Raw genomic sequence first — 27,658 nt, forward strand, 5'->3', positions numbered from 1 at the left:
TTTTTTTTTATCCCTAGCATTGATTACTCAGATCATAGTCTTTGTTTTTATGTAGTGTGTATATATTTCTCATAGAAAAAAATTAGGATTTTTCTAGAGTAGTTAAGATTTGTATTTGAGTTGTGATGACTCTATAGTGCTCTTCTCTCGCTTTGGGCATTTCTTGATGCTTTTTCAGAAACATCCTGAATGATGTTTAGGTTTCTAAAAAATTGATAACAATTGGTAACCATGTGATAAAACAAATCTAGCAAAAGGTTAATTGTAGAATCTAAATGGTGAGTGTTTGAATGGTCACTATAAAATGTTTTCAAGTTTTTTATATGTTTGAGTGTAATCATAGTATAGATAACATTTTCTAGACCTTCCAAGTCCACCTTTTTCGGCTGGCAGGGAGCTAGTCTAGTGGGCTGGCCATTTAAGAGAAAGCCAGCCTGACTCTGTTGTTGGTGTGTGGGGTATGTGTGTGTATGTGTGTGCTGCATGGGTGTGTTTGTCAGTGCATGTGTATCTGTGTCAGGGCAGTGGTTGATGCAGCCTCTTGTGTTCCCAGGGGACTTCAGACGCAGAGCGAGCCCTTGCTGTGGCCAGGCTTGTGTAAGTTCCTCCTCCGTCTTTAGCGCTGCCTTTGCCTCTCCTTTGAACTGTGAGGGTTTAATGTCCTGGTGACTTTGGAGGTGACTCACCCTTCTGCCTTCTAGCCCATTACCTTCTGTTTCCAGGTTAAGAGTGTCTGGTTTCTGGCCAGGCGCGGTGGCTCATGCCTGTAATCCCAGCACTTCCGGAGGCTGAGGCAGGTGGATCATGAGGTCAAGAGATCGAGACTATCTTGGCCAACATGGTGAAACCCTGTCTCTACTAAAAATACAAAAATTAGCTGGGTGTGGTGGCACGTGCCTGTAGTCCCAGCTACTCAGGAGGCTGAGGCAGGAGAATCACTTGAACCCGGGAGGCAGATGTTGCAGTGAGCCGAGATTGCGCCACTGCACTCCAGCCTGGTGACTTAGCGAGACTCTATCTTAAAAAACAAACAAACAAACAAAAAAAACAGTGTCTAGTTTCCTTTTCTTTGTGGCATCCAAGGGCTGGCCTGGGACTCATGTGTACCCACAGTGCCTAGATCTCAGAGAACCTCTATGCGTATTGGGGAGAACTGTTTTTTTGTATTTATTCGTGAAACTCCCTTTCCAGGGACTCCCATGACTATGAGTCCTGAAGCTTTAAGTATCAAAGTATAGGTAAGACATATTGCTTCCTGAATTAACAAAGATAGGAAGCCTGGGGAACATAGGTGGAGCTCATCTCTACAAAAATGGTGGTGCATGCCAGTGGTCCCAACTACTTGGAAGGCTGACATGGAAGGATCACTTGGGCCCAGGAAGTCGAGGCTGCAGTGAGCCTCCACTGGACTCCAGCCTGGCGAACACAGTGAGACCCTGTCTCAAGAACAAAAACAAAGGCAGGAGAGTGCTATAGTTAATGTGATAGGTTTTGAAGTTAAGACAGACCTGGTTTGGAATTCTGGTTTTGCTACTTGTTAACTGTGTGACCTGAGATAAGTTACTTAACCTCAGTGAAAACCTAGTTTTCTCACCTATAAAATAGTGCTACCAACCTCTGGCATAGGGAAGGGTAAATGAAATAATGCATGTAAAGGCTGGGCGTGGTGGCTCACGCCTGTAATCCCAGCACTTTGGGAGGCCGAGACGGGCGGATCACGAGGTCAGGAGATCGAGACCATCCTGGCTAACATGGTGAAACCCTGTCTCTACTAAAAATACAAAAAATTAGCCGGACGCGCCGGGCGCGGTGGCTCACGCCTGTAATCCCAGCACTTTGGGAGGCCGAGGCGGGCGGATCACGAGGTCAGGAGATCGAGACCATCCTGGCTAACGGTGAAACCCCGTCTCTACTAAAAAATACAAAAAAATTAGCCGGGTGAGGTGGCGGGCGCCTGTAGTCCCAGCTACTCGGGAGGCTGAGGCAGGAGAATGGCGTGAACCCAGGAGGCGGAGCTTGCAGTGAGCCGAGATAGCGCCACTGCACTCCGGCCTGGGCGAAAGAGGAGACTCCGTCTCAAAAAAAGAGAAATAATGCATGTAAATGTCTTTGCAGCATGTGGCACATAATGAGATCTTAGTAAGTGTTAGCTGTTGTTATAATTACAAAGAGAGTGAGCGGGAACTCAGGCAGTTATTGCTGCTGATCACGGACTATTAACTATGTATTAACATTTAGGTTGGTGCAAAAGTAATTGTGGTTTTCGCCATTACGTTCAATGGCAAAAACCGCAATTACTTTTGCACCAACCTAATACATACCAGAGGACGGAGTGAGGATTCTTTTTACATCTAAGAATTGTTTGGATTAAACCATCTGTGCAGCCCAGCCAACAAAGGCAGTGCTAGAACTTCCACCAGAAGCTGTCTTCTGGCAAAGGGCCCTTAGGCTCATGTCACTTTTCTGCATTGACAAATGGCTTTTACTATTTCAGCCGAGTTCAGTGTGCCCATCTGAGTTATGTGATACAACTCCAAAGTAGCAAAGCCCTCTGCATCTAGCGCTTTATGGATGTGTGCACGCATTATGTCTTTTCTCTGGATTTCTGCTCAGATGAGGCAGGTGCACATTTTAGGGATGGGTTTCTTTCCCATTTTTCAGCTTCTGTCATTGGGGGTTGGTGTGTTTCACAGAGTCAGGGACAGGGTAAGAGGTTCATGAGCACAGGCCCATCCATGCCTTTAATTTCACCTTCTTTGCTCTAATTCAATATTTATTACCTTTACCCCTTCATCCTTTTCCAGAGAAAATGATGTGGCTGGTATTGATGTCAACATGGGCTGTCCAAAAGAATATTCCACCAAGGTAAACTGGTTTCTTTATACTCCTCATAAATGTAGGATGCAGATTAAGAGGCTGACAAGACATAACTAAGTATAGTACCTAACTCTGGACTGGATTCTGTACTAGATGGGGAAAATGCTCAAAAAGATATTGTTACATGAACTGACAACATTAGAATAGGGACCATAGTATATTAGCTAAATATACTGTATCAATGTAAACTTATGAAGATAAGTCTTCTGTGGTTATGTAACAGAATATCCCTATTCTTAGAGAATACACACTGAAATATTTAGGAGTAAGGGACTATGATATATTAACTTACCCTCAAGTGGTTTATACATATACACACACACTCATATATCACACATACATATATAGATTCATACATAGATTATATATATCTTATTATATATTATATATAAATAATATGTTATATATTATATAATGTTATATATTATATAATATATAGTTATATTGCATTACATATGATACATAATATTTATTCCATATAACATAAATATATAATATATATAATTTATAATTATATATAATATATACAATATATAATTATATATATAAAAATATATATTACATATATTATATAAATGTATATAATTGTGTGTGTGTATATATATATATATAGAGAGAGAGAGAGAGAGAGAGTGAGAGAGAGAGAGAGAGAACTCATGCCAAAGTAATAAAACAATGCAAAGGTACAGAGAAAAATAGAGGGGACAGGGCTGTGTCTTTTCATGAATAAAACTGAGTTACATATCCCAGAAAGCCCAGAGGAGGATTATAAAAAAAAAAAAGGGAAAACAACTGAGACATACATTTAAAAAAAAGAGAGGAATCTGGGAGTAGTGGCCCACACATGTAATCCTAGCACTTTGGGAGGCTGATGCAGGAGGATCACTTGATCCCAGGAGATTGAGATGAGCCTGGGCAACAGAGTGAAACCCTGTCTCTATAAAAATTTTTAAAAGTTTAAAAAAAAAAAGACCAGGCCTGGTGGCTCATGCCTGTAATCCCAGCATTTTGGGAGGCTGAGGTGGTCAGATCACCTGAGGTCAGGAGTTTGAGACCAGCCTGACCAACATGGTGAAACCCTGTCTCTACTAAAATTACAAGCAATTAGCTGGGCGTGATGATGTGTGCCTGTAATCCCAGCTACTTGCAAGGCTGAGGCAGGAGAACTGCTTGAACCTGGGAGACGGAGGTTGCAGTGAGCCAAGATCATACCACTGCACTGCAGCCTGGGTGACGAGCGAAAATCTGTCTCAAAAAAAAAAAAAAAAAAGTGGATGCAGTGTAAATGTTCCCATTGTCGTATCAGAAGAGATCAGACTATGGTAGCCCAGAGAAGGGAGTGGAAAGGCAGCCTTTAAACTTGGAATTTTATAGGGAAATGTTGTCCTTGGGCTGAGATTTAGGACCCTGTATGCAGAGGGTGTGGTATAAGCAGGGGCCCGGGGATGAATATGAGGTAGACACAGGGAGGGCTGAGTAGCTTGATTTGACCAGAGGTTTGTCGAGTGGGAGATGACGAAGAAGAAGCAGACTGCAGGATTGAAAACCTTGGTTGGTAAAAGATCAGCTGGACTTGGACTTTAGGTATCTTTGGGCTATTTTTTTTTTTTTTTTTTGAGATGGATTCTCACTCTTGTGCAGGCTGGAGTGCAGTGGTGCGATCTCGGCTGACTGCAACCTCTGTCTCCTGGGTTCAAGCGATTCTCCTGCCTCAGCCTCCTGAGTAGCTGGGACTACAGGTGCCCGCCACCACACCCGACTAATTTTTTTTGTATTTTTAGTAGAGACAGGGTTTTGCCACGTTACCCAGGCTGGTCTCAAACGCCTGACCTCGTGATCCACCCGCCTCGGCCTCCCAAAGTGCAGGAATTACAGGCATGAGCCACTGTGCCTGGCGGTTTTGCTGTTTTCTGATTACTTCTTTGTGTTCCTAAATTATGTGAGGAGCAGAGTTAAAATGATCTGGAGGCAGGGTAAGGTGGTATATACCATTTATATAAGGAGGATAGGGAATGATTATATATATTTATTTGTTTATTCAGGGAAGATTTTTGGAGAGACACAGAAGAAACTAGTAACATTGATTTCCTCTGGAGAAGGAAACTTAAGTTTTTATTTGGTTATGCATAGGTAGTAAATTCCCATTACAGGGGTGCTATTGAAAATAATTAACTGGCACAGCACTGGCACTGATCAGTCAGAGGAGATGCCAATCAGTATGCCACACATGTACATACTAGCTGAATATCTTCTCTGTTCTCATGGTTCAAAAATTGAAGCCAGATAAAAAGCATAGATTGAGGCTGGGCGTGGTGGCTCATGCCTGTAATCCCAGCACTTTGGGAGGCTGAGGCGGGCAGATCACCTAAGTCAGGAGTTCAAGACCAGCCTCGCCAAAAGGATGAAACCCCATGTCTACCAAAAAAATAAAAATTAGCCAGGTGTGGTGGCACACACCTGTAGTCCCAGCTAATTGGGAGACTGAGGCAGGAGAATTGCATGAACCCCAGAGGCAGAGGTCGCAGTGAGCCAAGATCACGCCACTGCACTCCACCCTGGGCCACAGAGTGAGACCCTGTGTCGGAAACAAAAGAAAAAAAAAAAGTATAGATTGAAACATTTCCCATTCCTTAGGCAGGGAGACTTCTTACTCGTTACCCATTTGAATCTCTCAAATTTTGAATGTTTTACCTATTCAAAAAAGCAAGTAGGTTTAATAGAAAGGAAGGAAGGAAGGAAGGAAGGAAATTCCATTGTTGAGAAAGCTGTTATTGTGGAAGGGGCAGTGAAACTGAATTTTAGATCCTGTGATTCTATAAGGAAGGGCTGGATACGTGTGAGTGGAAGGACAGATGGAGCCAGGGGGAGTGCTGGGGCTTCCTCAAGGCCTTCATGGTTTCTTTTATGACCCATGTAGTCCAGGCTTGGTGGATTTCCAGTCTACCCATTCTTCTGTAAAATCCAGGCTCAGCCTGGCCGAGTCTGTGGTGGTTTAATGTTCTCTCTGATTCCAATTTGTCATCCTTAAACATGAAATTAAAGTGTAATAACTGAACTTACACCTTCTGAGCATATTTTGTGAGCATTCATTAGTATGTAATCTGTATACGGGCAGCATATATTTATTGGAATTGTTTTTTTTGCCTTCATCTCACTCTTAATGGATTCAGATTTTTAAAGATCCCCCTCCTCCATTATTAAAGTAATTAATACCATTGTCTAGAAGTTGGAAAATATAGACAAGTACAGAAAAGAGCAGGAAAATCACCAGTAACTCACAATAAAGAGCAACCACCATTACTATTATCAAGATTCAAGTGGTTGTGTGGGTTGGTAGTTTCCATTTCCTGGGGCTTTTGTTAGAGTTGGGCATGGGTCTAGGCTGGGACATTGTTGCTAGCAGAAGAGAAGGGCCTAGACAAGGTTTGTAAGTTGTGTGCGCCTTAGTAGCTTTGCTGGTGGTGTTGATGCCTATGCAAGCATTGAGTATGATAGGAAGAAGGCGCATTTGATCTTATTTCAAATGAAGGATGATTCATTGTTTTTTAAGGGCTTGGGAGATGGTGGGATTTAGTTTATTAAGACACTGAGACCTGGGTTAGGGAGTGGGCAGTCTTGAAAAATAAGTTTTATATAGCCCACTTCTAGATAGATTTGTGGGATTTACCAAGGGGATCAGAATGATGACTTTTTTTTGTTTGTTTGAGATGGAGTCTTGCTCTGTCAACCAGGCTAGGGTACAGTGGTGCAATCTTGGCTCACTGCAACCTCCACCTCCTGGGTTCAAGCAATTTTTCTTCCTCAGCCTCCTGAATAGCTGGGACTACAGGCGCACACCTCCACGCTCGGCTAATTTTTGTATTTTTGGTGGAGACGGGATTTCATCATGTTAGCCAGGCTGGTCTTGAACTCCTGACCTCAGGTGATCCACCTGACTCAGCTTCCCAAAGTGCTGGAATTACAAGCGTGAGCCACCACGCCCAGCCTATACATTTTAAAAGTCATCACTCTGGTCCGGCTAGCCTGGCCAACATGGTGAAACCCTGTCTCTACTGAAAATATATAAAAATTAGCCAGGTATGGTGGTGCACGCCTGCAATCCTGGTTACTCAGCAGGCAGAGGAAGGAGGATCACTTGAACCGGGGAGGTGGAGGTTGCAGTGAGCCAAGGTTGCGCCACTGCACTCCAGCCTGGGTGACAGAGTGAGAATTTGTCTCAAAAAAAAAAAAAAAAAAAAAAAAATTATCACACTTCAGTCCCAGATGTTATGGGCACAGATACTGCTGCCCTCCTACTTGTTTAAAAGAAGTGCCGGTTGCCAGTGGGCCTTGGTCCCTTGGAAGTGAGTGCCGGGGTAATGCCCAGTTGCCAGACCCCGTCCCATGGAGAGGGCCATACTGTCTCCCAGATGTAAGAAGACCTTTTGTGTGTTTCTCCTTAGGGAGGAATGGGAGCTGCCCTGCTGTCAGACCCTGACAAGATTGAGAAGGTAAGTCTTCCACGGGTGAAAGCAGGGGTCCTCAAACACAGCTCCAAACTAGAATTTTCTAGAACGCCTCCTTCCACCAATACCAGATTTATTGATGTCCACCCAGTTTCTCTCCCTGAGGCCTAGCGATTTCCAAAAAATCTTCCCAGTGATTTTGACATGCAGCCAAGTTTGGGAACCCCTGAGCCAGCCTACAGCAGCCTTGATGTTCCTAAAAAGCCCAGAGCTAGAGACATGTCAATGAAGAGCCAGGGGTCCTGAGGACTCACAGAGAACCTCCTCTGTATTTCCTGTCTCCCTTCTGGGAAGGTCTTGAGAGCAGAGGCCAGGCCACCTGTGGTGAGGACGGGCTCAGTGGCCATATGTGTTTGTATGTGTGTGGGTGGATTGGCCTCTCCCAGGGGGCTTGATGAGAGCAGCAGTGGGTTCCCTATGTCCTGAAAGAGTCTACCCCAGCCCTTGGAGAGAAGCCCAGGCCAGGGTCAGGGGAGGCAAGCTGAAGTTAGTCCGTCTCTGTTCCCCTTTCTTTGGTGATTCTGTAGGCTAGCTTAATGAGGCCCTGGGGACAGGTTTGTGTTCCTCTCCCAGTCTGCCAGCTCTTTCCTTTTAGCTCCTTTGTTTTCCTTTTCATTCTCTCTCTTTTTTTTTTTTTGTATTTTTAGTAGAGACGGGGTTTCACCGTGGTCTCGATCTCCTGACCTTGTGATCCGCCCGCCTCGGCCTCCCAAAGTGCTGGGATTACAAGCGTGAGCCACTGCGCCCAGCATTCCTTTTCATTGTCTATCGCTACTTTCCTGTCTGGGCTTTAAGCCTCATCCTGCTTCCCAGAGGCTAGAGCGACTTGGGACTCAGGCACCACCAATGAGAGCTGCCATCATTGCCAATGAGAGCTGCATGGTTGCTGTGCCAGCAGCCCAACCCTGCATGTTCCTCCAGCCCTGCTGTCTCTAGGACATAGGAAGACCACTGTGCTTGCTGGCTATGTGCCTTCTCGTTTTTCCCATGTGCAGCCAGAGATACTCTATCTATAGTGCACCTGTATAATGTGCCTTTCTTTTTTTTGAGACAGAGTCTTGCTCTGTCACCCAGGCTGGAGTGCAGTGGCACGATCTCGGCTCACTGCAACCTCTGCCTCCAGGGTTCAAGCGATTCTTCTGCCTCAGCCTCCTGAGTAGCTGGGTTTACAGGCGCCCACCATGACGCCTGGCTAATTTTTGTATTTTTAGTAGAGATGGGGTTTCGTCATGTTGGCCATGCATGCTGGTCTTGAACTCCTGACCTCAGGTGATCTGCCCACCTTGGCCTCCCAAAGTGCTGGGATTACAGATGTGAGCCACTGTGCCCAGCCATAATGTGCCTTTCATTTGATCCTGAAACCCCTTGAAGTAGACAGGATTGGCAGTTACCTCCATTTGATCAAGGACAATAAACTAAAGCAGAGAGAGAGAAAATAATTTGCTTAAGATCATACAGTAGGCTGGGCGCGGTGGCTCATGCCTGTAATCCCAGCACTTTGGGAGGCCGAGCCGGGCGGATCACGAGATCAGGAGATCAAGACCATCCTGGCTAACACGGTGAAACCCCGTCTCTACTAAAAATACAAAAAATTAGCCAGGCGTGTTGGCGGGCGCCTGTAGTCCCAGCTACTCGGGAGGCTGAGGCAGGAGAATGGCATGAACCCGGGAGGCGGAGGTTGCAGTGAGCAGAGATCGTGCCACTGCACTCCAGCCTGGGCGACAGAGCAAGACTCCGTTTCATAAAAAAAAAAGATCATATGGTAAATAAGTGGCAGGTAGAGCCAGCTTGTGAGCTATCGTCTCTTCTGACTCCCAGTGTCAGCACCCTCTCCAGTAGCATCTCAGGTTCAAGGTGCCTGGGTATAGTTTATAAGTGTTAGGTCAATAGGCACCTCAACTTGGAAATCTCCAGTTAAGACACTTGTGTGCAAGGTGGAGTGGAAGTAGACATCTTGGATGTCAAATTGGTTTCCACACCTAGGAGAGGGGGCCCCAGCAGGGAGGATGTGGTTCACAACATGAGCACACAGCCATTTTTGTTATCTTCCAGGCTCCTCTCTTCTCAGACCCAGGCTGTTGGCTCTGTCCTCTCTACTGCCCCTCTTTGAATGAGGCAGATTTCATCCATGAGGCAGCAGAGATACACTCAGCCTCAGAAGCTTAGTTCATTCCACTACTTCTCTGGTTGGGTACTTAGATGGGCCAGGTTGGACTGATAGATGGGGTTTGCCCCATGGTGGGGAGGTTGCAGGCTTCCACAACAAGGCCAGATGTGGCTTAGGTGTAGGGGCTGGATTCAATTCAAGTCCAGACTGTGCTGGCAAGCTAGGTGACCTGGGTGAGAGCTTTGCGGGTCCTTCCAGGCTTGGTGTTTTAGGCCGGTGGTTCCATCTGTGGGAGTATCTCAAGACCACCTCTAGAAATTTTCTCAAAGATTCTTGTTTGGGGTTATGAAAAACCTTGGAAATACATATCATTGGTGGTTGCACAACATTGTGAATATAATTAATGCCACTGAATTATACACTTAAAAATGTTTAAGATGGCAAATTTCATGTTATATATATTTTAACCCAGTTAGAAATAAAGGATGCTATCCGTTGAGAATTCTGCAGACCCTTGGGGTGAGTAGGGTTGGAGAGTGGGATATCAATCTCTTTGAGAAAGCTTCTACCAGGCAACTCTGGTATACACTCCCTGGATTAAGAACCTCAGTTTTATTTTATTTTTTAAAATATTTATTTATTTATTCTGAGAGGGAGTCTCGCTCTGCTGCCCAGGCTGGAGTGCAGTGGTGCGATCTCAGCTCACTGCAACTTCCACCTACTGGGTTCAAGTGATTCTCGTGCCTCAGCCTCTGAGTAGCTGAGATTACAGGCATGCACCACAATACCCGGCTGATTTTTGTATTTTTAGTAGGTACAGGGTTTCACCAAGTTGTTCAGGCTGGCCTTGAACTCCTAACCTCAGGTGATCTGGCCTCCCAAAGTGCTGGGATTACAGGCGTGCGCAGGGCATCCCCCTTGTGTACACTGTACTTGGGCCATGGCTGCCAGGACTTGAACTCAGGTCTCACTGCTTTCCAGGCCTATGCTTTCCTATCCTCGTCTGCTGTCTCCCAGAAACCAGGGGAGTGAAGGAGCCTGCTTTTCTTCAGTTGGCCAGTGGGTCTATTGAGGCCCGCCTGCTTGTAGGTAGATGTGCTGTTCCTCTGCTCAAATATGGACTTGTCTCTCGTTCTTTCTCCCCAAAGACTTGGATCTGGAGAGTTGGTGTCCAGGAGAGTTTCATGCTAGAGCCTGGCCAGAAGACAATCTCTAGTTGCCATTTCCCCTCAGTGTGACCGTTGCAAGTGCCTAGGGTTTTTGGTTACCTAATTTCCTTCCTAGTCCTTAACACACACATGAAACACACAGAAATACTGAAGAAAGTACTGAGAGCTACTCGGATAAAATATAGCAAAAGGAAGTTCTACAAGACAGAGACTTGGATCAGACCAGCTGGTGTTGCTTAAATCACCAAATGTCAGAGGATTCTAAGTGAGCACTTGTAATGGAACCTTTTAGAGATGTTGCTTTGAGCATGAAGGATGGGACTAGAATGAGAATTTTTATTGTATTTCTTGATGAACCTGTCAGGCCCCCCCTTAAAATGTAAGTTCCTCTTTAAGGCCTGCCAGGGTGACCCTAAGACCTCAGGCCAAGTCTGCCTCCTGGGGCAGTACCTAGAGACTGTTCCTTCCTGCCAGTCCCTGGCAGTTGGGCCAGCAGGTCCTGTCTTGCTCATGAACTGTCCACCTGTCTGTCAGTCCAGCCTCTTGATCTGATGTCTTCTGGAATGGCCTGCTTCATCCTGTCCCTGAAAGGCCTCCACTACTGGTTTTTGCAACCTGGCTCTCTGCTGCCCCCGCCTGTCTAGAATCAAGACTGGCAGCAGCCACCTAGATATCCCCCTGCTCTGCTAGGCAGAGATCTAGTTCTTGGAAGAGGGTTCTTGGGACCATCTTTCCTCCAGCTTGCCTGGCCTGAAATTTCTGATGAGGGAAGAAGATAGCAATGACACAGACATGCAGTGTCGTCTATACCTCTCTATCTCTGATTCTTGTGTGGTCTGGTCTTGCTACCTCCCTGTCACTTTCCTGCATGACTTCTTGATCTTTCTTTGAAATCTTTTGCAATTGCTATGTGATAAGCACTTTTAAATATGTTGAGTACGTTGTCCTTTCCTTTGCCAGTTTCACTCATGTATGTCTGATTCCTCTAAAGAGGAATGCAGGCCCTTAAGAGCCGTCCTGCCCGCGCGTCTCTGTCGTGGCGCGGCCTCCCTCGGTCTCCTCTGCAAATGGGCTCCGTGGCCTAGCGCCCCCGTCCTCGCCACCCGTGATCGTGCGCCGAGGCCCGCGAGGGGTCGCCGCCCAGATCCCACCAGCCAGCAAGCTAGAGCATGGCGGCCATCCCCTCCAGCGGCTCCCTCGTGGCCACCCACGACTACTACCGGCGCCGCCTGGGTTCCACTTCCAGCAACAGCTCCTGCAGCAGTACCCAGTGCCCCGGGGAAGCCATTCCCCACCCCCCAGGTCTCCCCAAGGCTGACCCGGGTCATTGGTGGGCCAGCTTCTTTTTCGGGAAGTCCACCCTCCCGTTCATGGCCACGGTGTTGGAGTCCGCAGAGCACTCGGAAGCCCGCCAGGCCTCCAGCAGCATGACCACCTGTGGCCTGGCTCGGGACGCCCCGAGGAAGCAGCCCGGCGGTCCCTCCAGCACAGCCAGCGCTGGGCCCCCGTCCTGACCTTAGCGGTTACCAACAGCCGCAGGCCTGCGGAGGCGCTAGTCCACCAGAGCTCCTCCCCGCCCCCTCCCCACTCCCCACCCCCACCCCCTCCCCGCTCCCCGCCCCCCGCCCCCCTCCCCACCTCCCACCCCCTACCCTGTAGACTAGGCGGCTGCAGCAAGCAGATCTTCGCATCAACACAGCAGACACCAAAAAGGAGTGAGAGCCCGCTCTCTACCGCCCGGTCCCAGCACTAGCTAGCTTTCCTGACACCTGGAACTGTGCACCTGGCACCAAGTGGAAAATAAACTCCAAGCAGCCAGTAAAAAAAAAAAAAAAGAAGAGCCTTCCTGTTCCCTCGTTATGCAAGTCCTGGAATAACACTCAGGGAACATTCCCTTTACCCAGGAAAGAAGCTGTCTGCCCCGCCCCCCCTTTTTTTTAAAAATAGAAACAGAGATGGGCTAGGTGCAGTGGCTCAAGCCTGTAATCCCAGGACTTTGGGAGGCTGAAGCAGGTGGATTGCTTGAGCTCAGGAGTTTGAGACCAGCCTGGCCAACATGGTGGTCCCAGCTACTCTGGAGGCTGAAGTGGGAGGATGGCTTGAGCTAGGGAGGCAGAGGTTACAGTGAGCCAAGATTGTGCCACTGCACTCTAGCCTGGGAAACAGAGCCAGACCCTGTCTCAAAACAAAACAAACAAAAAGGGAACAGGGTCTTGCTGTGTTGCCCAGGCTGGTCTCAAACTCCTGGCTTCAAGCAATCTTCCCACCTCAGCCTCTCAAAGTGTTAGGATTACAGGCATGAACCACCACACCCAGTTAGCTATGTGTTCTTTTTTTCTTACTTTTTTTTTTTTTTAAGCCATGTGTTCTTAACCAAGGCTAGGCCTCAGAATGATACTGAGGATGGGCTGGAGTGTGTTGGGCAGAGCCTTTTGAAAATACACATTCCTAAGCCCTGCCCCTAGAGACTGACTCAGGAAATAATAGTGTGGAATTCAAGAGTTTGTATTTCTTCAGTTCTCCAGATAATTCTGGTATTTGTCCTGGCAAAGGCTCAGTGAGCTGCACACAGGTGTGCACGCATACCCGTTCACTCACTCATTCATTCAGTATATTTGACAAATATGTATACACCACTAGGTGCCAGGCAGGTGCTGGGGCTCCATTATAGAACAAAGGCAGGTCCCTTGCCTCATGGAGCTTATGTGTGTATGTGTGTAACAGACACACATGCATTCACACATACACAAACTGTTCATGCTACCAGAATGCACAGCCTGTAGCAGAGTTAATTAGTACAGGCAGTGTGATGGTTTGTTCCAGAAGACATAGGTGCTCTTGTGTTTTCTTTCCTGCAGATCCTCAGCACTCTTGTTAAAGGGACACGCAGACCTGTGACCTGCAAGATTCGCATCCTGCCGTCGGTAAGGATGGTGTGTTACATTTGAAGGTCCATTCTCTCTGATGATGTTGGATTTAGGTTTGCGAATGATTCTTGAGGTGCTAAATTAGGCTTGGAGGAGAGAGTAGAGCTGAGCCTACTTTAGGAGCCAGCAGCTGCTCCTTCTGGAGCTTCAGTAACCATCCTGTGTGGTTCTCTTCCTCAGCTAGAAGATACCCTGAGCCTTGTGAAGCGGATAGAGAGGACTGGCATTGCTGCCATCGCAGTTCATGGGAGGTGAGTGGTCACCTTTCTAGTGACTGACTGGCAGGGAGGTCCTAACCCATCTTAGTGATCCTTCCTTAATTGATCTGTCACCCCAAGTGACAGCCAATTTCTCTTCTACATATTCAGCCTACCTCTGCCTAGCTCTTTGATATCCTATGAGTCTTGAGGGCAGGCAGACCCTGAATGGGCTTTTGCATTTGCCTTTCTTTCATTCATGGAGTGCCTATTGAGGGTAGGTACTGAGGTTTAGAGACGCAGAGAGACTAAGAAAGGAGAAACACCTCTACCATCAGGATGTGTAAATGCTAGAGATTGAGTAATTTGCTCAAAATCATACCATGCACCCAGTACGTGGTGGAATTCTGACCCTCATGAGAAAAATCTCATTTATTTCCTTCCCTCCCTCCCTCCCTCCCTTCCTTCCCTCCCTCCTTCCTTCCTTCTTTCCTTCCTCCCCTCCCCCTCCCCCTTCTCCCCTCCCCCTCCCCCTCCCATCTCCTCCCCTTTCCCCCCTCCCCCTTCCCCCTCCCATCTCCTCCCCTCTCCCCTCCCATCTCCTCCCCTCTCCCCTCCCATCTCCTCCCCTGTCCCTTCCCACTCCTCCCCTCCGCCTCCCCTCCGCCTCCCCTCTCCTCTCTCCTCCTCTCCTCCTCTCTCTTTGTCATTCTGTCACCCAGGCTGGAGTGCAGTAGTGCAGTCTTGGCTCACTGCAATCTCCATCTCCCGGGTTCAAGTGATTCTGCTGCCTCAGCCTCCCGAGTAGCTGAGATTACAGGCGTGCTCCACCATGCCCAGCTAATTTTTATATTTTTAGTAGAGACAGGGTTTCACCACGTTGGCCAGGCCGGTTTCAAACTCCTGATCTCAGGTGATCCGCCCACCTTGGCCTCCCAAAGTACTGGGATTACAGGCATGAGCCACCAGGTCCAGCCTCATTTTCTTTCTATTATATTGAGCAGTGACTTCTCCATTGAATAATCCCAGACAGACTGCTTTGTTTAAATAAACATTGTTTAAATAATTCATTGTTGTTGTTGTTTTTTGAGACAGTCTTGCTCTGTTACCCGGGCTGGAGTGAAGTGGCACCATCAGCTCACTGCAGCCTCAAACTCCTGGGGTTAAGCGATCCTCCTGCCTCAGCCTCTTGAGTAGCTGAAACTACAGGCACATGCCACCACACCTGGCTAATTTTTTATTTTTTTGTAGTGACGGGATCTCCTTATGTTGCCCAGGCTGTTCTCAAACTCCTGGGCTTAAGTGATCCTCCTGCCTCAGCCCCTCAAAGTGCTGGGATTACAGGCTTGAGCCACCATACCCAGCCTATTCTTTTAAAGGCTCTGCCTCTCTTGTCTGCATTTGTTGGACTGCCAGCTGTTACAATGACTAAACAATCCTTCTAGCTATAGCTAATGTACTCTATGCTGAGAGCTGAGGTTCTGAAGGCCACCCTTGGCTTACCAGTCACACTTGTTCCCTGTGTCCAGGATGTGCTTTTGTACAGCATCTCAGGTCAGTAGACTTGGACCAGAAGGACCTCTCTTCTCTGAGTGATGTTCCTTTGGGCTTAGGGGTCTTATAGGAAGAGCCCAAGTTGTTGATTGTGCTCTTAACAACATTTTCAGAGAAGGGAACCCAGAACTCCCTTCATACAAAGCAGAGCAAAGCAGAGTTGCTTGGGTTGAAGCCAGGAGGGAGGAGTACACACTTGTACACATATACGCCTTCCCAAGGCAGCAGGCTTTGGATTCAGACTCCCTGGTTTGAGATCTCGGCTCTGCTGCTTGTTAGCTGTATATCCTTGGGAAATCACTTAACCTTTCTGAGCACAACATTCCTTGTTTAGAAATTAAGATAATTTCTACTTTATAGGGTTGTCCCAAGGCTTTTATGAGATTGTGAATATAAATCCTTGGCACAGTGCCTGGCATGTAGTATTCTTTCTCTCTCTCTCTTTTTTTTTTTTTTTTGAGACGGAGTCTTGCTCTGTTGCCCAGGCTGGAGTGCAGTGGCATGATCTCAGCTCACTGCAACCTTCGCCTCCTGGGTTCAAGCAATTCTCCTGCCTCAGCCTCCTGAGTAGCTGGGATTACAGGTGCCTGCCACCATGCCTGGCTATTTTTTTTATTTTTTATTTTTAGTAGAGATGGGGTTTCACCATGTTGGCCAGGCTGGTCTCAAACTCCTGACCTCAAGTGATCCACCCACCTTGGCCTCCCAAAGTGCAGGGATTACAGGCGTCAGCCACCATGCCCAGCCAGTATTATCTTAATAAAAGAAGCTATTATTTTTTTACCAGTAGTTGGGAACACTCAGAAGACAGATTTGGGTGAGTTTGAAGAAGCCCTTTGTGACCATCAAAGCTGTTGAGATGGGCTAAAAGCCCTTTGTGACCATCAAAGCTGGAGATGTAGGGAGACAGAGGTAGGGGCTAGGTTGACAGGGCTCTCTGAGGCCCTGTGGCCCTTGACCCTTTTTTTTGAGACGGAGTCTCGCTCTGTCGCCCAGGCTGGAGTGCAGTGGCGCAATCTCAGCTCACTGCAAGCTCCGCGTCCCGGGTTCACGCCATTCTCCTGCCTCAGCCTCTCCGAGTAGCTGGGACTACAGGCGCCCGCCACCACGCCCGGCTAATTTTTTTGTATTTTTAGTAGAGACGGGGTTTCACCGTGGTCTTGATCTCCTGACCTCATGATCCGCCCGCCTTGGCCTCCCAAAGTGCTGGGATTACAAGCGTGAGCCACCGCGCCCGGCCTAGCTCTTGACCCTTTTGTTGAGTATAGCAGAGGGGCCTGGGCGCGGTGGCTAACGCCTAGAATCCCAGCACTTTAGGAGGCCGAGGCGGGTGGATCACATGAGGTCAGGAGTTCAAGACCAGCCTGACCAACATGGTGAAACCCCGTTTCTACTAAAAAAAAATACAAAATTAGCCAGGCATGGTAGCTCATGCCTGTAATCCCAGCTACTTGGGAGGCTGAGGCAGAATTGCCTGAACCCAGTAGGTGGAGGTTGCAGTGAGCCGAGATTGCGCCATTGCACTCCAGCCTGGGCAACAAGAACGAAACACCATATCAAAAATAAAAGAACAAGAGTATAGCAGAGGGGACATACTCAAACAAGAGCTGGACAAGGGCTATCTGGTCGACCGTCTTGCCTGCTTTGTCTCTGAGCACAGCTCAGGTCAGGCCTCATGTCAGCAGCCCTAAAACTCAAGCACAAGAACTTGCAGTTTGACTTTGGAAGGAGGGGCCCCAGGTTGTGGTCCTGCCTCCCTTGTGCCGTGGTGTGGCAGCCATGGTCCGTGACCTTCCCTTGGTGCGGGGCCTACCCTGTGTCAGGTGTCTCTCCCTAGGATCAGCTGTGCAACTTGGCTTTGGCATTGGCAGCTGTGTGGGAGTGGCCAGTCTGAGCAGCAGCAGCTGTTCCCAGTCCCTTGGAGAGGGCAGGACTGGGACAGTAGGGGCAGCACTCTTATGGCCCTGTCCCTCATCTCTAGCAGAGACAAAGGGAAGGTAGGGAAAAGCAACATGACCTTGGGAGCCAGGCCACCCACCTTGCCCCCCTGCAGCCAGGCCTCCCCTGCAGGCCTCCAAGAGCTGGACTTGCTGTCTCAGCATGGATCTGTGCTGCCCCTGCCCCTCACAGTTCTTCTCCAGAGGGCAGGGAGAGCCATTCCCTGCCACCTGTCCTTGATGGCCATATGGCCACCTGACCTTCTTGAGGTTCAGTGGGGAGGACAGTAAGGTTTGGCTGAGGTAACCCTGTGTGAGTGGTGACGTGACTTTTGGTGCTCAGCCCTCAGCCCCATCTTTCTATCTCCAAGGAAGCGGGAGGAGCGACCTCAGCATCCTGTCAGCTGTGAAGTCATCAAAGCCATTTCTGATACCCTCTCCATTCCTGTCATAGCCAAGTAAGCCTCCTGTCTTCATCATGTACTCTGTCCCACAGAGCTGAGGGCTGGGTGGTAGCCAGGCCCAGCCTTCCCTAGAGTGAAAAGTTTTAGGGGTGGCTTGGAAAGGGCAGGGCTTTCCACAAGACCCCAGACCTGTTCCTTCTGCTGCTGCCTGAGACCCTCCCCTCTGCATGCCTGTCTCAGGACTGAGGCTGCTGCCTGACTCCTGATGAAATGTACGGAGACAGAGCAGGGGGTCCTTGGAGCAGCAGGCTGCAGGGAGCGGAAAGTATGACCTAACTGGGCCTCCTTCCCTCCTCTTGTCATCACCAGGGTGTCTGTTCCTCTCGCTAGGGTTTTGACTTAGACCTCAGTGAACATGTAAGTGGCCCATTCGGCTTGGGGGTTTTCCTGTAGCCCCAATAGCCCAGTTATGGACCCATGTCTCCAGATGTGGGCTGGCTGTAGCCACTGTTTTAGATTAGGGGCAAGGAAAGTAAATTTCCTGGATTACCTATTAAGTGCCAGGCACTTTACATGTATTATCTCAGTTAGTGCTCCTAACTTCATAATGGGATATGGATTCTAATATCCACTTTACTGAAGCTCTGATAGCTAATGGGACTTGGCCAAATTCACATTGTTAATCAGTGGCAGATCTGAGAGCTGACTTTTTCTGAAAATGCTGATTGATTCCATGATGGGGACACCCCTAACCCTCTGGTTGCTTTTTAGCGGAGGATCTCATGACCACATCCAACGCTATTCAGACATAGAGGACTTTCGACAAGCCACGGCAGCCTCTTCCGTGATGGTGGCCCGAGCAGCCATGTGGAACCCATCTATCTTCCTCAAGGAGGGTCTGCGGCCCCTGGAGGAGGTCATGCAAAAATACATCAGATACGTACGTCTCTGTACTTTTTCAAAACAAGCATTTCTCACTGTCTACCACACTCCTGCAGAGAGCACTTTGTGTGAGCCTCCAGCTGCCAGCCATGCTTGCTGTTCCTCTCCTTTTCTTTTTAGCTCATGTAGTGTAGCTGCACTAGCTCACTGCTGTATTGGGTCTCCCCAGCCGCAGTGCTAAGAGAGGATGCTGGGGGGCATACCCCTACCATCTCCTAAAGCTTCCAGAGGTTTGCAGGTCATAGCAGGAACCTTCTAGATCCAGGATGCTGTTGGAGCCCCAAATACATGATATATATCTTTCTTTTTCTCACACGCTGCACATAAAGAGGCACATGTACATGGACTGTGGGTTCTGCATCATCAAAGGCATATGTGCTTATAGGTTGGCTCAGGAGCAGCCACAGCCAAGAGGAGCAATTGAGAAATTTCTCACCTGATTTGACTCATCAGTCAAAATCACTTCTAAAACTTTGCTATTGCTAATTCCAGAATGCTTTAACTATAACCCTCTACTTAGGGAATAGCTTTTTTTTTTTTTTTTTTAAGATGGGGTCTCGCTCTGTTGCCCAGGTGTGGGCATAGTGGCATAATCATGACTCACTGCAGTCTTGACCTCCTGGGCTCAAGTGATCCTCCTGCCTCAGCCTCCCAAGTAGCTGGGACTACAGGCAAGTGCCACCACACTCAGCTAATTTTTTATTTTTTTTAATAGAGATGAGGTCTGCCTATGTTGCCCAGGCTGGGAATGGCCTTTTCTAAACCAGTTTCTTCTCATTGAGAGGTTGAGGGTAGTGCCAAGGGCATATCCCTATAAAAGAAAATGAAGAGTTCACTTGCCTTATCTCTTTGGCATAACCCTGGAACTCTGTGGGACTCTGATCAGCTGCACATGTCTACAGGGAGAGACAGTGAGTGGTCCTCAAATTCTTCAGTGAATTGGGTATGAACAGAGGGTGCAGTCCTTGCCCAGAGCAGAGTTGCACCCTCCTCTTCAGTCCTAGGGTTCATACCTGCCTAGGAGTGCCTGTGGCTGCCATGGTATGTGAGTGTTTCCATGGCTGTGCAAGCTGGGATGGTAAGATGCCCTGAGGTCTGTGTCCAGGGCTGGGCAGCCTTTGTCCTATTTCCTGTTCAATGCTGCAGCCCTCACCCCTTGGTTCTGGTGTCCTGCTGGGCAAGTTGGTGACCACCAGCTCTCCAATGGTCTGGGATAGCTCCATGGCAAGGGAGGGCTTGCCCCAGCCCAGGTCAGCTGTCCAGCCTTTTGGCCAGCTGGCAAGTCTGTGGCCAAGAAGATGTGCTGAACAGTGCTGAGCTTGCTCACTGGGTGAAAGGTGATGTTATCATTCCTGCTGAGCCATCCCTTGGCAGCTCCTCAAGAGGGTGTGCTATCACAGAGAAAGGGAGAGGCTTTCAAGCATAGGCAGGGCTGCTTCTGGTCCAGCCAGGTGCCTTCTTCCCAGACAAACTGAATCAAGGACTTGCTGCCAGCCGGGGCTCCCCGACTTACTTCCCACTTTGTCCCAAGTGTGCTGTGGCACTTTCCCAGGCACTGAAGTAATAGGCCCACATGGAGTTACTAGAGCAGCATAGGGGGTGGGGAATGGGAGGGTGTCCTGGAGGGCTGGGGAAGGCCACCTTCACCCACTACTGCTCTCCTGCCCTGCCTCCAGCCAGCCGGCTTCCACTGGGTGTCCCTGGAAGTCGTCTTGCCTCCCTGAGCCTTCGTTTCGTAGTCTGTGGAGTGATGGTGACAGTTGCACCCCACACTTGTATAGATAAATGTAGTGATGAGTAACACATGTGAATTAATGATGCTGTGTTTTACCCATGTAGGGGGAAGTTAGAGGCTATTCAAGATGTGGGAAGGGAAGGTGCCCATTCTGGTTAGAAGGAATAGAAGAATCTCACCCCTTTCCTGGCACTGGACCTCCCATGCCAGAATTTGGTGTGTTTCCCCTCCCTGCCCTGAAAGATACTTGGCAGTAGGTCCTCTGTGGTGGCTGAAGCAGGAAGGGGCTCCCGCAGTTCGAGACCTCAGTCAGGCTGTCCAGGAGAGTGTGTTTCTGACCGTGGGCCTTGGCTGTGACCCTCCAGCTTTGTACCACTAGCTGGAGGAGTAGACGACCAAGGTTGAAGTGGCTTTTTTATTTATTTTTATTTTTTTTTAAATTTTAGATAGGGTCTCACTCTGTTGCCCAGGCTGGAATGCAGTGGCATGATCATAGCTCACTACAGCCACAACTCCTGGGTGCAAGCAGTCCTCTTGCCTTAGCCTCCCTAGTTGCTATGGCTACAGGTGTGTGCCAACATGCCTGGCTAATTTTCTTTTTCTTTTTTTTTTTTTTTGAGACGGAGTTTTGCTGTTGTTGCCCAGGCTGGAGTGCAATGGCATGATCTCGGCTCACTGCAACCTTCGCCTCCGGGGTTCAAGCGATTCTTCTGCCTCAGCCTCCCGAGTAGCTGGGATTACAGGCACCCGCTACCACGCCCAGCTGATTTTGTATTTTTAGTAGAGACAGGGCTTCACCATGTTGGTCAGGCTGGTCTCGAACTCCCGACCTCAGGTGATCCGCCCGCCTTGGCCTCCCAAGGTGCTGTGATTACAGGCGTGAGCCACTGCACCCAGCTGATAATTTTCTTTTTTAAATTTTTGTAGAGTTGAGTCTTATGTTGCCCAGGCTGCTCTTGAACTCCTAGCCTCAAGCAATCCTTCTGCATTGGCCTCTCAGAGTGCTAGGATTACAGATGTGAGCCACTGCTCCTGGCCAGTGGTGGTTCTTCTTATGGGGGTCACATTGCCTTGGCTGCACATACATCTCTGGTGCCTTTTTGGAGCCCCTTTCCCTGCCATCAGAGCATAGCCCAGGCCTTAGAGCCTGCCTGGGCATCAGGCGAGTCATTTCTTTTCTCAGGCGGTGCAGTATGACAACTACTACACCAACACCAAGTACTGCTTGTGCCAGATGCTACGAGAACAGCTGGAGTCGCCCCAGGGAAGATTGCTCCATGCTGCCCAATCTTCCCAAGAAATTTGGTAAGAGGCACAATAAGATGTCCATCTGTCCTTGTACACATTGCCCAAGTTTGACTTTAAGCCCTAAGCTGACTCCACTAGGGGACCAGGGACACAGCTTCTGGATGTAGATGTAGAGGAGTGGAGGGATGATACAGCTTTGCCTCCCAGAAGGGGATTCTTTGAAAGCTTTGAAACGTCCCATCCCTGGATGGATCAGCAGAGCTCTGGGAACTAGGGTACTAGAAGGATAGAGGAATGCAAAGGTAGGGGGTTTTCCATAAATGGGATGGTCACAGGCCAGGCCCCCAGGAACCAGTGGTCAGGAGAATTGGGCTGTAGCATGGAGCCTCTACCTTGAGCCTGCACTCACATCCATCACCCTGCAGTTTGAGAGACCACCTGTTGATTCTCTAGATCAGGTGTAGCTCTAGCTCAGATGGTTGACAGCTGAGGCCCTTCACAAGCTGGCCTAGCCACTGCCCCCACAGCTCCCTGTCTACCTGTCTGCTTCCAGAACTCCACACCTGTGCTTGTAATGGGTCCTCTGCCTGGAAGGCTCTCTCCCTCTCACGTGAGCTATCTGTAGCCTCTCTCTTTCATAGATGCCTTCCTGAACCACTTTTGCCAATTGGGGATCTATCTTCATTTGAGTCTTCCAGCCTTCAAGATGTTTCCTAGAAGGGAAAAACCCTTACCAGAGCCCTCTTCCCACCCTTGGCTTGTGGCATTGGTTCAGTCCCTACCCCACATAACTCTGTAGCTCTGGGTGGTGCCTCAGTGTCAGCTGAGACCCATGTGTAACTGCCTGTGGCTGGGCGGGAAGTGGGGAACCACTTAGTGGTCGGGCCTCTGTCTCTTCCTCCCATGGGCCCATGTGCTTGATCAGCATTGGTCAACTCAGTCACGGCTGGCTGGGGACACCATCTGTGTGCTCCCCCTCAGGAGAGAGGCTGCAGGTGGTGGGGGTGACCTTTACAACCTTTGCCACCCAGCCCAGCCTCCCTCTAGTGTCCACGCTTGGGTTCACAATCACTTTCCATCTTCCAGTCCACAGTAATCCCAGGGCTGGGCAGGAGGTACATTCTGATGGCCAGGCCCCGGTGGTGTTTTGGTGTATGTGGTAGAGGAGTTTCTCAGTGGTGGGGCCCTGGGGTCCTGCAGTACCCCAGATGCTGGCTCTGCTAAAGTGTTTGCCCTGATCTGCTTCTTCCTCCTTAGTGAGGCCTTTGGCCTTGGTGCCTTCTATGAGGAGACCACACAGGAGCTGGATGCCCAGCGGGCCAAGCTCTCAGCCAAGACTTCAGAGGAGACAGGGGAGCCAGCTGAAGATACCTCTGGTGTCATTAAGATGGCTGTCAAGTTTGACCGGTAGGTCTCCAGCTTGGCCTTAGCTTGGGCTGGGGCCAGCACCCTTGGGGTCCCACTGGGCCAGCAAACTGGCTGCTGTATGTGCTTAATGTCAAACGTAGGGACCACAGGTCTTGTTGGTTTGGAAACTTGTTCTAAATTTTCAGCATCCCATAGAAGGTGCTTTCAGGGAAGATAGTTCCTGAAAGGCTGTCCCAAGGGTAACTGAACTCTACTTTTTCCCTGACTTACTGCCTCCCACAACTCAGGGCAGGGGGGACTTGTCTCCTGTTCCTGAAAGTCTGTGCTTTTCCAAGGCCCTGAGGAGCTGGCTGCTTGCATGAAGCTCCTCAAGCAATAGCGGACCCTAGCCCTCATTTGGCTCTGCAGCTCCTACCCACACCCACTGCCCCTCACCAGCCCTGTGGTGCCCTCTCAAGCTGCTTACACCTCAGACTGTGACTCAGCTTTGAATGGTGCCCTCCTCTGGGATCTGAGCCTTTCTCCAGTCCCCAGGACCAGACAGGAGCCAGTCTTGTCTGGCAGAGGTGTGTGGTGGCAGGGGGGGAGCAGGGTGGGGGGGAATAGCTGTTGGGCAGTCAGATGCCAGGGAGAGTTCCAGTTGGGAAGTTGGAATATGACCCCTCCCACCCTGTCACTGTGTCACCCTGTCACAGGCTGACTCTGAAACCAGATTGCAAGTGTCCATGGCTGCAGCAGATCATGACACTTGGCAGACGGAATCAGGGTGGGCGCTGAGCTAGATCCCGAGACCATTGTCTGGCCACCTCCATTGCCCACCTCCACCCACTCCCTACTGATCTTGTCTTGAGTGGCAAGCTTCCTTCTTGGATGTTGAAGATTGTTTTTCTAGTCTGGACCTCAGAGTACTGGGAGTTCATTCCCCCTTCCCCTACAATTTCCTTAGCATGCCAAAATTCATCTTCCCTTTAGGGAGAACCCAGGTCCAAGCTGCTGGTAGGACAAGAATGGGAGCCTAGGGGAGCAAGTACAGAAGCCTTAAGGCAGCAGCTCCGTGTCTCAGTTCCTCTCATTTCTGCAGCTCCTTTCAGGAGCTGAGTAGTGCCCTGGCTGAGGGAGGGAGTGGTGATGGTGGGTGACCCCAACTGCTTCCCTTCCTTTCTCCAGGAGAGCATACCCAGCCCAGATCACCCCTAAGATGTGCCTACTAGAGTGGTGCCGGAGGGAGAAGTTGGCACAGCCTGTGTATGAAACGGTGAGTTCCTGGCTGTGGCCTGCCCTGTAGCCAGTCACAGCACTCCCATGGCTTACACCCTCAACTCTAGACTGCCAGGCTGGAGCCTGGCCTTGACCACTGTAGGCATGGAGAAGCTGCTGGTGGCCAGGTCAGTTGCTGATAGCCCCTCCCCTCTTACAGTGGCCTGTTGTCCAGTTCAGCCAGACAGCTCTCTTTTTTTTTTGAAACAGAGTCTAATTTTTATTTTTTATTTTTTAGAAATGAGGTCTCGGCTGGGCACGGTGGCTCATGCCTGTAATCCCAGCACTTTGGGAGGCCGAGGCAGGTGGAACATGAGGTCAGGAGTTCAAGACCAGCCTGGCTAAGATGGTGAAACCCTGTTTCTCCTAAAAATACAAAAATTAGCTGGAGGTGGTGGTGGGTGCCTGTAATCCCAGCTACTTGGGAGGCTGAGGCAGAGAACTGCTTAAACCTGGAGGCAGAGGTTGCAGTTAGCTGAGATCATGCCACTGCACTCCAGCCTGGGTGGCAGAGCAAGACTCTGTCTAAAAAAAAAAAAAGAAATGGGGTCTTGCTTTGTTGCCCAGGCAGGCTGGTCTCAAACTCCTGTGCTCAAGTGGTCCTCCTTCCTCAGCCTCCCAAAGTGCTGGGATTATAAGTCATGAGCCTTTTTAAAAAATTTTATTGAATTATTATTATTATTTATTTATTTTTTTGAGACGGAGTCTCGCTCTGTTTTTTTTTTTGGAGACACAGTCTCACTCTGTTGCTTAGGCTGCAGTGCAGTGGCACGATCTTGGCTCACTGCAACCTCCACCTCCAGGTTCAAGTGATTCTCCTGTGTCATCCTCCCGAGTAGCTGGGATTACAGGTGGGTACCACCACGCCTGGCTCACTTTTTTGTATTTTTAGTAGAGATGGGGTTTCACTATCTTGACCAGGCTGGTCTCGAACTCCTGACCTCAGATGATCCCCCCACCTCAGCCTCCCAAAGTGCTAGGATTACAGGCACGAGCCACCGCACCTGGCCCAGACATGTTTTTGGATCAAGCCTCAGCCAGTGGGGCACAGAATTGAGTCCCAGATGTGGTGCCCCTGGGGTGGAAACCGTGAGATAGGCTTGCTTCACTTCCTTTGGTCCTTGCGGCCATGCCTTCTTTAGGCTGCTCTGCCTCATCTGGACTGGTCTTCCAGCCTCGAGGCTTATACCTTCTGGGGGTTGTGTCTGTGTCCCCACCCCCACCACAGTGACTTTTCCAAAACAAATCTAACTTCTGTCTCCTCAAGTCAGCAGCTCCCCAGTGTCTGAAGGATCAAGCCAGCACCTCAGCATAGAGCCTGAGACCCTTCCACGTGCCTCGCTCCTTCCAGTTTCATCCCTGCAGCCCTTTGCTCCAGCCAAGTCACCTGGTCCCTCTGCCAGGTGTGCCTTCTCTGCTCCTAGCTTGTCCCTTCTCACCCTTTTGGCATCTGGTGACTCCTCATTTTGGGGACCTGGCCTATCCAGATGTCAGCAGGAGGCTCCATAGTCATGTGCAGCTAAGGGCTCTGCTGCGCTTTGCTTAGGTCCATGACAGCTCCAGACACTTGAGGTCATTGTGTATTTGTGCATCTGCCTTTCTCCACTGGGCACTTTTGCTTGGGAGGAGCATGTGATACAGGCAGCCTTCATTTGACTTAGGTTGGAAATACTTCCTTTTATCTGCCTTTGATTTGACCCCAGCAGGTTGGCCTACAGGGCTCATTTCTCTGGCCATGTGTTTCCTTTTCTCTTTGTACCAGGTTCAACGCCCTCTAGATCGCCTGTTCTCCTCTATTGTCACCGTTGCTGAACAAAAGTATCAGTCTACCTTGTGGTAAGTTTCCTCATCATAGGAGAAGAGGCTTGGGGTGGGGCGGAGAGTGGGCATTCTGCCCACACATCCAGCATTGTCCTAGAGGGTTGGGTAGATGGTATATGTGGGCAGTGGCATCCCTGGATGGTGACCCCTTACTCAGTTTTGTCAGAATCTGCCAAGGGTGTGTAGAGTCAGGCCTCATAGCCCTGCACCCTGCCCCTCACCTTATTGCCCTCTGTCTGCCCAGGGACAAGTCCAAGAAACTGGCGGAGCAGGCTGCAGCCATCGTCTGTCTGCGGAGCCAGGGCCTCTCTGAGGGTCGGCTGGGTGAGGAGAGCCCTTCCTTGCACAAGCGAAAGAGGGAGGCTCCTGACCAAGACCCTGGGGGCCCCAGAGCTCAGGAGCTAGCACAACCTGGGGATCTGTGCAAGAAGCCCTTTGTGGCCTTGGGAAGTGGTGAAGAAAGCCCCCTGGAAGGCTGGTGACTACTCTTCCTGCCCTAGTCACCCCCTCCATGGGCCTGGTGCTAAGGTGGCTGTGGATGCCACAGCATGAACCAGATGCCGTTGAACAATTTGCTGGTCTTGCCTGGCAGGAGTTAGATGTCCTGGCAGGGGCCATCAGCCTAGAGCATGGACCAGGGGCCGCCCAAGGGTGGATCCTGGCCCCTTTGGTGGATCTGAGTGACAGGGTCAAGTTCTCTTTGAAAACAGGAGCTTTTCAGGTGGCAACTCCCCAACCTGACATTGGTACTGTGCAATAAAGACACCCCCTACCCTCACCCACGGCTGGCTGCTTCAGCCTTGGGCATCTTCATAAATGGGCTTGTGTCCTGGCATGATTATTCTACTCCCACCCTCTGTGCAGAGCTAGAGCTTTCCAAATTGGATCTCCTGCCCATCTCTGTGGGTCTGGTAGAGGTGGGGAATGGAGTATCACTGGACTTGGGCTGAGTTAGGAAGGCCCAAGAAGCCCATTCTACTGATGGTACACCTGACGCACTGGGCATCAATTGTCCTGATGAGAGGTGATATGGAATCTGGAAGAAAGACTAGGGTAACTGATGCCCCAGTAAGGGACTAGTCCAGTGGGGTGGGGAGTGTTGGTCTGATCCCCAGAGTCTCCAAGCCTGACAGCTGCCTGGAGTCTCAGACCTGATGAGGTGCCTGCTTTGGGCAGTGGGGCACTGGAGGCGGCTGATGACAGCAATTTGGGGCCCTTATGTTTGGCAGATCACACCACACAGTCCCTCCCGTCCCCCGCCTTCCTCGTCCCACTTGGGGCGGAAGGAAGTGGCAGATTCTCTTTAATTTCCTCCTGGCAGTGAGAAGCAAACAAACGGCTACCGCATCTCATGGGGCCTCCCCCGCTTACTGGGAGGGGCGTTCTGACCAAAGGTCCCTGCCCTGTCCTGCCCCCGCTTCCTCAGCTGTAAACATGCTGCTTCTCCTCCCTTTTTCCAGGCTCTACTGGGGCCGTGGGGAGGCGAGGAGTCCCCTCTGGGTCAAAGCTGTATTTCCCACATCTCCCCTGTGTCAGAGCCTCACTGTTTTGTGGCAACTTTAACACAGGGTCAGGCACCTGTGCCAGCCATCAGCCCCTGGCCCTGCTGG

The 27,658-nt window shown here is 49.8% G+C and overlaps 2 protein-coding genes across 12 annotated transcripts in view; both read left to right on the forward strand.

Moving 5' to 3' along the window:
* DUS2 (dihydrouridine synthase 2) overlaps positions 1–26,868 on the forward strand; it is a 62,505-nt gene extending 35,637 nt beyond the window's left edge. For 9 of the 11 annotated variants that reach the window (XM_058441129.1, XM_032157703.2, XM_032157701.2 and 6 more), the window contains 12 exons: positions 554–597; positions 2,805–2,865; positions 7,320–7,367; positions 13,517–13,582; positions 13,766–13,836; positions 17,645–17,731; positions 18,449–18,617; positions 21,538–21,659; positions 22,860–23,009; positions 24,138–24,225; positions 25,990–26,063; positions 26,293–26,868. In XM_058441129.1, the coding sequence (XP_058297112.1) occupies positions 554–597; positions 2,805–2,865; positions 7,320–7,367; positions 13,517–13,582; positions 13,766–13,836; positions 17,645–17,731; positions 18,449–18,617; positions 21,538–21,659; positions 22,860–23,009; positions 24,138–24,225; positions 25,990–26,063; positions 26,293–26,530 (1,218 nt within the window). In that variant the 3' untranslated portion in view covers positions 26,531–26,868. Of the gene's footprint in view, positions 1–553; positions 598–2,804; positions 2,866–7,319; positions 7,368–13,516; positions 13,583–13,765; positions 13,837–17,644; positions 17,732–18,448; positions 18,618–21,537; positions 21,660–22,859; positions 23,010–24,137; positions 24,226–25,494; positions 25,631–25,989; positions 26,064–26,292 lie in introns of all 11 variants that reach the window. The other 2 variants (XR_009214229.1, XR_009214230.1) reach the window with 2 other exon arrangements.
* On the forward strand, positions 11,207–12,268 carry LOC116471413 (pancreatic progenitor cell differentiation and proliferation factor-like). Its single transcript, XM_032755994.2, has one exon. It carries the CDS (start codon positions 11,828–11,830, stop codon positions 12,170–12,172), a length of 345 nt encoding a protein of 114 aa, XP_032611885.1. The 5' UTR covers positions 11,207–11,827; the 3' UTR covers positions 12,173–12,268.
* Positions 26,869–27,658: the final 790 nt, after the last annotated feature.

The sequence above is a fragment of the Hylobates moloch genome, unplaced genomic scaffold (genome assembly GCF_009828535.3).
Source record: "Hylobates moloch isolate HMO894 unplaced genomic scaffold, HMol_V3 SCAFFOLD_6, whole genome shotgun sequence".
In the NCBI taxonomy this organism is placed as follows: domain Eukaryota; kingdom Metazoa; phylum Chordata; class Mammalia; order Primates; family Hylobatidae; genus Hylobates; species Hylobates moloch.